The sequence below is a fragment of the Cricetulus griseus genome, chromosome 10 (genome assembly GCF_003668045.3).
Source record: "Cricetulus griseus strain 17A/GY chromosome 10, alternate assembly CriGri-PICRH-1.0, whole genome shotgun sequence".
Lineage (NCBI taxonomy): Eukaryota > Metazoa > Chordata > Mammalia > Rodentia > Cricetidae > Cricetulus > Cricetulus griseus.
This window is the reverse complement of record NC_048603.1, coordinates 12,886,712-12,898,727: the sequence shown is the minus strand read 5'-3', so window position 1 is coordinate 12,898,727 and position 12,016 is coordinate 12,886,712. Positions and strand designations below refer to the sequence as shown.

General features: G+C 44.9%; 1 protein-coding gene across 1 annotated transcript; it reads right to left on the bottom strand.

Annotated features, from left to right (window-relative positions):
• Positions 1 to 2,037: 2,037 nt before the first annotated feature.
• On the bottom strand, positions 2,038 to 11,761 carry Slc25a32 (solute carrier family 25 member 32; the record flags this gene model as incomplete). Its single annotated transcript, NM_001246788.2, is given in 7 exon segments — positions 2,038 to 2,316; positions 3,335 to 3,480; positions 3,964 to 4,077; positions 5,574 to 5,734; positions 7,364 to 7,449; positions 8,683 to 8,833; positions 11,418 to 11,761. Coding segments are annotated over 7 exon segments (951 nt in total). The 3' UTR covers positions 2,038 to 2,177.
• Positions 11,762 to 12,016: the final 255 nt, after the last annotated feature.

Here is a 12,016-nt window from a genome sequence, read left to right as displayed (position 1 = left end):
TTCCCAGGTCCCCCAAAGACGAGTGACGCCCTGCAGGTCAGCAGGGAGTAGTCTTGAGAATAAGTCATCCTCATCCCTACCTTACCTGCTACCCCTTTCTAACTCACCTTTTTATAATAAAAAGGGAAGAATGTTAGCATTCAGGCATCCGGACTGGCTTGTCTTTGGGGTTTTGACAGCTGCAGCCACTAAGAGCACCACCTGTGCACATTCACCATTTTAAAGGTGAATTTTAAAGGTGAGTTCACCTTTTAAAAGGGCCCCGCCCACCTCCCATCCTTCTCTTTCTCCCTCTTTCCTCTCTCCTGCTGCTCCTGTCTCTGGAGGCAGGTCTCCCCATTTCCCTTTCCCCTTTTTTATGATCCCTTTCCCTAATAATAATAATAATAATAATAATAATAATAATAATAAGCCCCCTGGGCTCGCTTCTTAACCCACGATCCATTCCAGTCTACAAAGCTCGGCAGTTCGTGCCTCCATCTACACAGCAGCCCTGGTGTGTTGTAAACCGCTGTCTACTTCCCAGTTTGAGGGCACTGTGAGGCCATGCTCATACTGCTACCTTTAATCCCGGTACCCAGGAGGCAGAGGCAGGAGGATCTCTGTGAATTCAAGGCCAGCTTGGTCTGCAGATCGAGGTCTACAACAGCCAGGGCTACACAGAGAAACCCTATCTTGGGGGTAAAAAGAAATTGTTTCCTTAGCTATGATAAATGAATTTTAAATTATGTTTCTCATTGTCTAAGTATTCCTGTAGGCTATAGTTCTTTGTAAACTACTAAACTCAATATATTTTATTCTTTAAACATAAAGATTTTGAAATATCCAAATAAAGTGTAGTTAACAGCTAGGACTATGTGTAAATTTTGAAATTTCTAAGAATTCTTGGGAACACAGATTCATTGCCCCTGAGTCTCAAAGAGTTACATGTCAGGAATTTAGAAAACTTGATGAAAAATTTGCTTTTTGTTGCAGTGTGTCACAATTTTAAAATGCATCATTGTTGCTGAGTAAACATACTTTAAAAAGAGTTAAAAATATTATAGAAAACAGTTTGTAAATATAAATTATCTTCTCAAATTTATTTTAAGACAGTGCCATTTCCAAATATAAAAAATAGGCTTATTTTCAAAGAAACCTTTACATAAAGCTTTGATCACCATGTTTTATTTACAAAAAAAAAAAAAAATAGACACGGGTATAGCAGCACTGACAGCTGTTTGAGAGAAATTATATTTAATACAGCATCCTTCTGGGGTGGGCCTCTATACCTGGAGATCTACAGCAACATACAAATCAAATCGGCAATGGCCATGAACGTAATTTGTATTTCAACCTGATTTTGAGCAACTAACGTAGACAAATCATTGATTTGGGATATGGATCCATAAATCTTAAAAGTAAGGGAAAAAAAAGGGAATGTTTGTTTCTACTCAGTTTTCCCACAAACTCACAGAAAACACCCCTTCTCTGAAATGTGGACCAACCACACATGCTACATAAAGAATTCACTGGACCCCAGAACTTTAGACTTGATACACTCCAACTGAGTGTTTATAGCCAAAAAGAAGATTGGGATCTAGAATCACACTTTAAGTAATTCAGCAAAAACAACAAACAGTGCTAGATATTTCTCAGAACAAAACCATCGCCATTCAAAACTGGCTGGATTTGGGTAACGCCTCATCCGTGAGCCCCCCAAGTTTAATTTACCCCTGAAATACAGTCACTACCGCTCCTTGGTATTATTGCACATCAGTCAGTTTTAAAGCCAGTCCAGGCAAGAGAGTTCAGAAAAAAGAACATTCATCGAATTTTTTACAGATACTGCAAAATAGTTTCTATCTACATGAACTGAAATGGAAGATCTTGTACATCCTCACACTGGCTGTCTGCCTCAGTACTATGCTGACAGCAACCCCTGCAGGCAGAGGCAGCCAACCTACACACACACACACACACACACACACACACACACACACACACACACACACACACACACACACACACGAGCAGCAGCACAGGGCAGAAAACGCCAAGATTTTTCATCCTCTGACTTCTAATACAGACAGATGCTGGGCCATGAGCTGTGTTGCTCTGCTGTCATCTTCTGAGTTCTGTGTTTCAAACACAAAGGAGTCTGCAGCCACCTCAGGCAGATACGCTGGAATCTTCTTCTAGCTTACTTTCTTTTCTCGAAGGCCACACAAAAAGTGTGAGACATTTTCATAAACCACAAAGGTGATACAGCAGGCTGGAGTCACTCTAATCAAATTGGGAGCGATGCCTTTGTAAAATCCACCGATGCCTTCTTTCCTACGGGAGGGGCAGACACACGCTCATTTCCTAAGTAGCCAGTGTGAATATATCAACAGTTCATGAACTCGGGGCACTGAATATGCAGTCAAGCCCCACCCTACTCACACGTGGGTGTGTGCAAGCCTTTCGTACAATGCCCTGAGGGAACATAGTTTATGTGCCATGCACGGAACTTTTATAAACTGATGAGGGAAGTGGGTAAGGACCCCTCAGAGGAGAACAGACAGTCTGTGCAGTGAGTCACTCATGTTTTACAAGGATGGTGGTGCTGGGGGTTTAGCAGATCTAAGGCAGGACCCTGGAGAGAGGCTGAGGCAGGAGGATCGTTACAAATCTGGAGTCCCTGAAGACGGCCTGGACTAGACACACAACTGGGAGCCAGGGAGAGCTACATTCCAGAGACTGTCAAACAAGCAAGCAAGCAGCAGTATGTCCATGATCTCCTAACTGACATCAGTGGTACAAAATCTAAATATAGCTCACATAAAAATAAAACTTTATTTCCTTAATGCCTGGAATAGGGAATAAGGCCTTGCAGACTATCAAACAGTATTTCTTAAAGTGAACTAATTAAATGCAGTCTCTTCAGGTCTTTTAGAATTGAAGAGAAACACAAGGGAAGTCAACCTATAATGATTTAATTCTTCTTGTGTATAATCTCTTCTATAACACAGAGACAAGTATTTGTAAAAGTTACAGGGCCAGTAGCAGATATAGTTAAATTTCAAAGACATTTAACTAGCTTTCTGACTTCTTATATCCAGTGTCAATCAAGTATTTTGAGACTTAAATTCTGTGCTGATAATTTTTTCAAAGCACTGACATCTGTTTTTATTACAATTTTGTGAGCCCCAAGAGTCTAATTTTACAAATGAATGAATCAGGCTTGAGAGGCATTGTGTGTCGTGACACATACAGGAAACAGGAAAGTTAAGGACAGCCAACTGCGTCTCTTCCACAGCAGACTGGTCAGTCCTAAAGACCTGTGGCATGGACAGTCTAGGCATGTTCTCACCTCCATGTCTTTACGATCACGTCCATCACGCCGCCGTAAGACACATGCTGGTCCTGAAGACGGGCTCGCACAACTTGATACGGGTATGTTGCTGCTACAGCAAATATTTTAGATAGTGCTGCAACAGAGATATATTCTGGCGTGCTCTAAAAAGACAACATGAATAGGATTTCTTTAAAAGCAAATATTATAAACAAAAAACCATTTAAATAAATTTAAAAAAAATACGGTTCCCTCTTTAGCACAAGGTCTATTTAATATGGGGTTCTATTTAACATTTGTGCCACTAGCTTATAAAATACTTAGCTGTTAGTTAAATTAGTGACAGAGTATTTAGTATGATAGCAATATTGTCAAAGTAAAGATATTTAAAAATCTTCTACTGATTTAGCGTCCATCAAGGTAAATGACGTTACTTTAAAAGGGCTCTTACCAGCTGGGCGTTGGTGGCGCACGCCTTTAATCCCAGCCCTCGGGAGGCAGAGGCAGGCGGATCTCTGTGAGTTCGAGGCCAGCCTAGTCTCCAGAGTGAGTGCCAGGACAGGCTCCAAAGCTACACAGAGAAACCCTGTCTCGAAAAAAATAAAAAAATAAAAAAAGAAAGAAAAAAAAGGGGGGGGGGCTCTTACCAGCTGGGCTTCTGGTAATCTATTGATGTGTTTGTTGTACTCCAATTTCAGCAACTCATATGCCATGAACTGCAGGGCGCCGTGTGATGTCCCAAACAGCCCAGGGACAAATCCCTAAAGGGAATGATGAAGAAAAGCAAAATTAAGCAGCTTGCAATGGAAGATACACTTAAAATATCTTCATATTATTTTATGTAACTTCACCTACATTTTACACAAATCATGTTTTAATATATGGTATTAAAAACAGCACTTCAGGGGCTGGAGAGAAGGCTCAGTGGTTAAGAGCACTGACTGCTCTTCCAGGGGACCAGGGTTCAATTCCCAGCAATCACCTGGCAGCTCACAACTGTCTGTAGCTCCGGTTCCCGGGGATCCAGCACAAAAACATCAGGCAGTTAAAACACCAATGCACATAGGATAGATAAGTAATTAAAAGCTAGTGGTATTTCAAAGGATTGTGCACAGGTGGCAAAGGAGAAAGCGGTGTAGCGCCAGCATGCCCTCTCTGTTTCCTGGGCATGGAGTTGCTTGTTCTGCTCTGCCCGGCCAACAGCACAGGCTGACACCTCTGAAACCACAAGCCATGTGAGTTCTCCCTTCTCTAAACTGCTTCTCTCCCACACTGTGCCCATCGCGACACAAACATAACCAATATAAAGAGAAATTAAGGCAAGAGAAAAAAGGTACCCAATTGGAAGTAGATCTTATTGCCACTAGGAAGAAATTTCAAATGTACTACATTTGCCAGGTGGTAGAGATAGATGGATCTCTGTGAGTTCAAGGCCAGCCTGGTCTACAGAGTGAGTTCCAAGACAGCCAGAGCTACACAGGGAAACTCTGTCTCTAAAATAAATAAATTATATATATATATATATATATATATATATATATATATATATATATATATTTCAATTTCCAAGAGGCTGAGCTTTTCTTTTGGGGGTTATTTTAAAGTCATGTTATATTTACAGTCAGTAAAAATAGATCCTGTTGCCAGGCGTTGGTGGCACAGGCCTTTAATCCCAGCACTCGGGAGGCAGAGGCAGGTGGATCTCTGTGAGTTTGAGACCAGCCTGGTCTACAAGAGCGAGTTCCAGGACAGCCTCCAAAGCCACAGAGAAACCCTGTCTCGAAAAACAAAACAAAACAAAACAAAACAAAAAAATAGATCCTGTTGAAGACTCACTGGTCTCCACATACTGTCAGACACTTCCAAGGGCTACAGTAAGGAAAGGAGGATCTAACAGTGTGACTCACTAAACAGACACCTGACAAACTTTTAGGCCGTTCCCACATCAATGTCATGAGGACAGGGGAGGCCCAGCTTAAAGAACAATTGCAATTATTTCTTGTGAAAGTTTGGTTTCTTTTTAGGACCAAAGATCAGTCATTCAGAGGTGAAACAAAGGAGCTGATGTCCAGGACAAGCAGCAGACAGTGTGGTGACACATGCCTCCAATCTCAGTATACTGTGGTCTTAGACAGGACGGTTGAGAGCTGAAGGCCAGACAGGGTTATATGGCAAGACATTGTCTCAAAACCAAAACAAAAGCCAGTGTTAATCGCAATGTCCAGTTATTCAAAGTATACGCATGATAATTTGTTACCTTGTACAATCCACGCACACCTTCGTATTTGTATATTTTCACAAGTGCATCAAACATCCCTTTATACTGTCTCTGCGAGGGGTTAACAACACCACCATACTGTAACATAAGGCGAGTTTTCGTCACCCACAGTGGGTTTGTGATGCAGAGAGTCATGGCTCCTAAAATCATATTTAAAGATTCATTAGCATACAGGTACTGTTTCACTTAATCCAAATTAAGAATAGTTCATTAGAAAAGAACATGTTTTTCAACAGTGTGCACATAGCATAAAGAAGGCCCACTCGATCAAGAATAGGGGTAAAGTCAGGTGTGGGGGGCGCACGCCTTTAACCCCAGCACTCAGGAGGCAGAGGCAGGTGGATATCTGTGAGTTCAAGGCCAGCCTGGTCTACATGGTGAGTTCCAGGACAACCGGGTTACAAAGTAAATCCCTGTCCTAAAAACAAAACAACAACGCTGTCCCCCTCCCCCCCTGCATGAGCAGGGCATTAAATTTAATTAAGAAAACGAGGGCACTGATATTCCAGTCAATTGCGCATGGGTATTCTAATAGAATAAGACTTGAAGTGGCTGCATCCAGGACAGTGAGATGTGGTCTCTGTCATATCACCCAAAGTCAAAAGGAAAACTTAAGTTTTTGGTGGCCAAAAACTTTTGGTGAGAGGTCAATTAAATGATAGAACGTCAAACAGTTTCCTTGCAAGGACAGAGGAAAGCTATCCAGACTCCTAAACAAAGTGCCCAGGGTAGAGGCTAGACATTAGATGCACATAAAAGAGGGGTGAACCAGGAAGTGTGGCTGCTCAAGCTGCACGCGCACATGTATGTCCTATGACCCACCCCGACCTTCCTCAGATCCTTCCAAAGGCCCCGCCCCTAACAGTCTAATAAGGCACACTTCATAGTCTTTACAGAAGTGATCGTTTGGAGGCCAGCCTGGGCATATTATATGCGAGTCTACCTAAGAAACCAACCAACCCCCTGCCCCACCAAAAAACATATCTGGTCACGTTTCTCATTTGTTGAGTGTCCTGAGGAGTTTTGTCTGTTTGTTTGTTTTTTTTTTTAGTAAATCAATATCATATTCTATCATGACTTAGGTCTCTGCATGTGGCTAAGTATTCAAAAGTAGACAGTTCTTGCTTTAATAGAACACTTGGTAGACACGAGGAAACCAAGGTATGCAAGGGATAAAACAGGCTTTATGGACACTCATGGTTCACACTGGCTTTCCTTGACGGCACACATACAGGAGCAAGAGAATAACGTTACTGAGTTACATGATTTTAAAACGCCATATCCAAATCATCTCTCAAGAATAATTAAAAAAGAATTATGTTGTGTCTATGAGTGTTGTCCACACATGAATGTATATACGTCGTGTGTTTAGTGCCCTCAGAGGCCAGAACACGGTGTTGGATCCCCTGGAACTGGAGCTACAGATGGCTCAGACACCGTGTGGGTGCTGGGAATCTACGGCTGGTCCTCTGTAGAGCAGCCAATGCTCTTAGGCGCTAAGCCGCCTCTCTAGCCACATCCAAATATCTTAGCCTAGAGATTCCTAACTTAACAAGATTAGACGAACACATTTAAACCCCTAGTGTTTAATTGGGGAGGGGCGGATTGAAAAAGAGAGAGAAAGAAAAATCAAGCCTGGAGGCAGAAAGTCACAAGCCCAACCTGGACCACAGAGGGCGACCCGACCCTCAGTCAATACACTCAAGTGCCCCACTCCCGGCCCCGCCCAAGGAACTAAGTTTGGAAGGTGATGCTATCCCTTGCCTTACCAGCTTCAGCGGCTGAGACGAGGTATTCTAGCGGCTCTAGTTGTTCAGCTCTTCCCTCTGTCTTATACGACTTGATGGCATTGTAACTAGAAACATTAAACACAAGCAGTTTAATTTTGAACACGAGTCATAAAGCAAATGTCCATTTTAAAGCATCATCTCCAAAGAAAGTCAACGGCCGCCTGTCTCTGCCTCGAGAGTCCTGGGATTAAAGGCGTGGGCCACCACTGCCTGGCCTCACTGGCTCCTTTAACAGACTAACAAGGATGCTGGCACACTGACAGCCTTGACAAGGGAGTGTCAACCACACTGGCTAAGGCACTCAGAAACCGACCGAAAGGGACTCCAGAAGTCCTCGTGTAGAAGTGGCTTTGACCTGGACATTGAGACAGGCAGGGTTTCACTACGGAAAGAGATACACATGGGGGAAAGTGATAACAAGTGATGCCATGATAGGGAAAAAGAAACCGTGGAGTGGAAGTTTGAGATTTAGGTCGTCTGGCAGGAAACAGCCACTGCATGATTCTGAGCAGGAAAGATAAACCAGGCCCGTTTTTTTGTTACTTGTTCTGTTAATAAAAAGTTTTATTATGTGTCAATGTGCACCCAGGCTGGCCTCAAACTCACTGTGAGTTAGGGATGACCTTGAACAAAACCACTAATAAATAACTGGTTTATTCACCTCTTTCTGGTCTATTTTGGGCATTAAAAAAAAAAGTGTACCAGAGTCCTAATACGCTCACAGCACCCCAGAATTCCTGAAGAGATTGCACAGTGCCACTGTAAGTTTCAGAATCAGCAGGTTTTTCCAATGGCTTCCACCAAAACAAAGGGCTCTAAATGTATCAAAATATCCTGTTGCCCAGTGACCAGCCCAGCAAGAGCACTTCAACTTTCCTGAATACATTTCAGAGCAACATTTTTTATTTTTATTCTTTTGGTTTTTTCAAAGCTGGGTTTCTATGTGTAGGCATGGCTGTCCTGGAACTCGCTCTGTAGACCTCGAACTCAGAGATCCACCGGCCTCTGCCTCCTGAGTGCTGGTACTAGCCACCACCGCTGGCCCAAAGCAACGGTTTCTGTGAGGATGTTTCTCCTCCATTTGTTACCTTTGTCCTATTAGCAACTCTGTCCCAGGTTAACTGTCACTGATAACAGCTGGCAAAGGGAACACTAAGAAGTACTTTGCTTTCCAACCCTTCCAATTATAAACAGGGTTAAATGACTCATTAGTCACACGTGTGAACAAAGGTAATAAGCAGGAAACATTAAAGCAAAGATTCCTTTGAATGTAAGAGCCCCCCTCCAGATCTACTCACAAGAAAAAGTAGAGTCCCCAGGATAAACCCGCACCCCATACATTTGGGGTTACTCCTTGATAGAGTCCTCGCAGTCCTTCAACTTTCCAAATGGTAGTCAAGCAGTGCAGAATTCCTTTGTATTTTGGTCTTACTTCCAGTCCGTCGCTCACTGAATTGAGGAACACACACGTGAGAAGAGGTGCTAGCCCGTGAATCACACACAGACGCAGCACACCATCAGATGCGGAAAGGGAAATCTCAGGTGCAAGAAACTGTTTTCAGGATATTTAGCATTTTAAAATTAGTACTTCTGTCATCTTACCAAAGTATCCAGCCAGAGCATACTAAAACCTCTAGTATTTCAGGAAGTCGCCCATAAATAACCCCCAAGTGTAACACTTGGATGATGTTTGTTACAGATACTCAAGACTATCAACTCAAACACTAGTCAGGGGCCAGGGAGATTGCCCAGTGGTTTAGAGCACTCCTTTGCTCTTGTGAGGACCTGGGTGTGATTCTCAGCTCCAACAGGGAGTTCCCAACTAACCGGAACTCCAGTTCTGTAACTCCAGTTCCGGGGATCTGACACTCTCTTGTGAACTCTGTGGGCATCAGGCGTGCAAATGGTACATCCACATAAAAGAAAAATATTACCTTAAAAATTAATAAACCAATCAGTTGCTTCAATTCTGTCAAGAATGCTAGCAAGATCCGAGGGGGAGCAGGGTAGGGACCTGGAGGCAGGGCAGCAAACTCTGGGACACTCTTTCTTTACCGACACACACAGTCAGAATATAAAGTACTTAAGTATTCCACTTGGACACCACTTTCTAAAACTGAACTAGCTTCCTCCATCCTTTCCCAACGGCACTGCTATCTATGGAGATGCTGGGGGGGGAGGGGACACGATACCAGTCACCACCCCTTTCTTTTTAATTAAACAATTTTTTAAAAGTCCTTTTTTATCTTTTTTTTTAATCCTTTTATCTCTTTATTCTACTACATAAGGCTCTCTTGGACCCGCTTGCATCTCAGAAAATGTTGCCATCTGTTTTTAAGCAGTGTAGTATTTTGAAGTTTAGAGTGCCACTATGCCGGAATAAATTTGGCATTTATTTTTATTCTCCTCCTACAGGAAATGAAAAATGCATTTGAAATAGGATAATTTGGGGGAATGCGTGGTGCTTATCAGGATTTTGGGCAGGTTGCAGGAAAACAACAGGGAACAATGCAGTGTCAGGTATCGCTTTATTGTTTAAGAAGCGGCTTAATCCTGGAAGCAGAATACTAAGTCCATGATTCTTTATTCACACCAAGCCACGGTATGCAGGGGTTCACAGAGTTACTGAGGAGAGTGGCTAAGGGCAAGGCGGTTTTAAAGTGAAATTGCTGAATTCAAATCTCAGATTGCTATTTACAGTCTTACTCCTACCACCATCATCCACATAAAGGGGGTAAGAAATTCCTATAGACGTTCAATGAAAGTTACTTGTCAACAGTCGTAATTGTTCACTGTAACAATTATTTATAGATGCGTATCAATATTTTGGCAGCCAGAGAGGAGACAAGAAGACATTCTATGGTGGAAAATAGGTGGCACTTGTGGAGTATATCCTAGAAAAGAGACCACAAAGACGTATGTCTCTGGCTGCCAAAAATATTAATCCTGTTAAGAACTGTAATAGCCATGGAACATTTACAAGTTCATTAAAGTCACCTATGTATTTTTTAAAATATTTACCTTTATTATTTTAAATCACCTATACGTGTCCCTGTGTGGGCATGTGCAGGGAACAGCAGAGGCCAGAGGTGTTGGATTTTCCTGAAGCTGGAGCTATATAGACAACTATGAGCCACCTGCTCAAAGTGGGTGCTGGGAACCCTACCTGGGTCCTGGGGAGTGCTAAGCCATCTCTCCAGCCCCGATTTTCTTTATGGACAGTCTATTTGTACCCAGTATACTTCGCTCTTCTTATGTAACTTAGGCTAATTAGATTTTTAAGTTCCCTGACAAACTGTCGGTACTTCTGTAGCTCCGATACCGTTGTTCAAACAGTGAGTAAAGTGTACAAAACTAGAATTCTACTTACAGCCATTTCCAAAGGTTTTATTTTCAAGGAAAAATCTGGCTTGTAATAACTGAAACCGGTAACAGGAGATGGTCTCTAAATAGTTACCAAAGATCACCTTTTTAACTCGGCCTGGCGTCAATCCCTAAAACGCTAAACTTCCATGCACTCAATCCGCACTCGAATGCAGTTACTTCGGGCGTGCAGCAGCGAGCGGCTCCTCCCTCCCTCCTTCCCTGGACAATGCGTGCTACAAATAAAGGCTCCAAACCAAAGAAACCTCCAAGACTCGATCTGTCCCCAACTCAGTCCTTACTCCTGGCGAGGCGGCCTATGCTCGCACTTTGGTTTGACTTTGCACAGCCAAACACGCGGCCGCCCCCTGACTGGCACGCACGAGGGTCAAATGTGCCTGACGGTCCTTTCTCCCAAACTTCACACTGTCCCATGCCCGGGGGACGCGAAGGGACACTAACCGGGGCTCCCTTCCTATCGCGGGGCACGCGGTGCACACAGCATCATCTCCTTGCAACCCGGGGCTGGGCGAGCAATGCCTCCCCTCCCTCCCGGGGCTGGGCGAGCAATGCCTGCTTCCCTCCCGGGGCTGGGCGAGCAATGCCTGCTTCCCTCCCGGGGCTGGGCGAGCAATGCCTCCCCCCGTCCCGGGGCTGGGCGAGCCCTCACCGGCGAAGCGGATCTTGACCAGGTCCAGCGGGTGCAGCGCCAGGTTGGACAGGACGCCGCCGCTCACACCGGCCACCAGGTTCTCGTACCGGACGTGGCGGAACACCGTGCTCCACGCCGCCGATCCGGCCGCCGGCTGCCCCTGGCCTGTCATGGGCTCGGGGCTCGCGAGCGCGGCCGACGTGGGGCGAGGGGTAGTGGCCGCCACCGTGGCGACACTCGCGGCGGCCAGGGGGGCCAAGAACGCAGGACACGAGCCCACTTCCGGGACCCGAGCCCGGGACACCCACGAGCCGAGCCGAGCGGAGCCGAGCAGAGCCGAGGTTCGAGACGGAGCACGAGCCGAGCGGAGCCGAGGGAATGGAGCACGAGCACGAGCCCGAGCCGAGCGGAGCCGAGGGAAGGGAGCACGAGCCGAGCGGAGCCGAGGGAATGGAGCACGAGCACGAGCACGAGCCGAGCGGAGCCGAGGGAATGGAGCACGAGCCGAGCGGAGCCGAGGCGACAGGTGGAGCACGAGCCGAGCCGCTAGACGGAACACGAGCCGAGTCGAGCCGAGCCGAGCCGAGCCGAGCCGAGCCGCGAGCTGGAAAACGAGC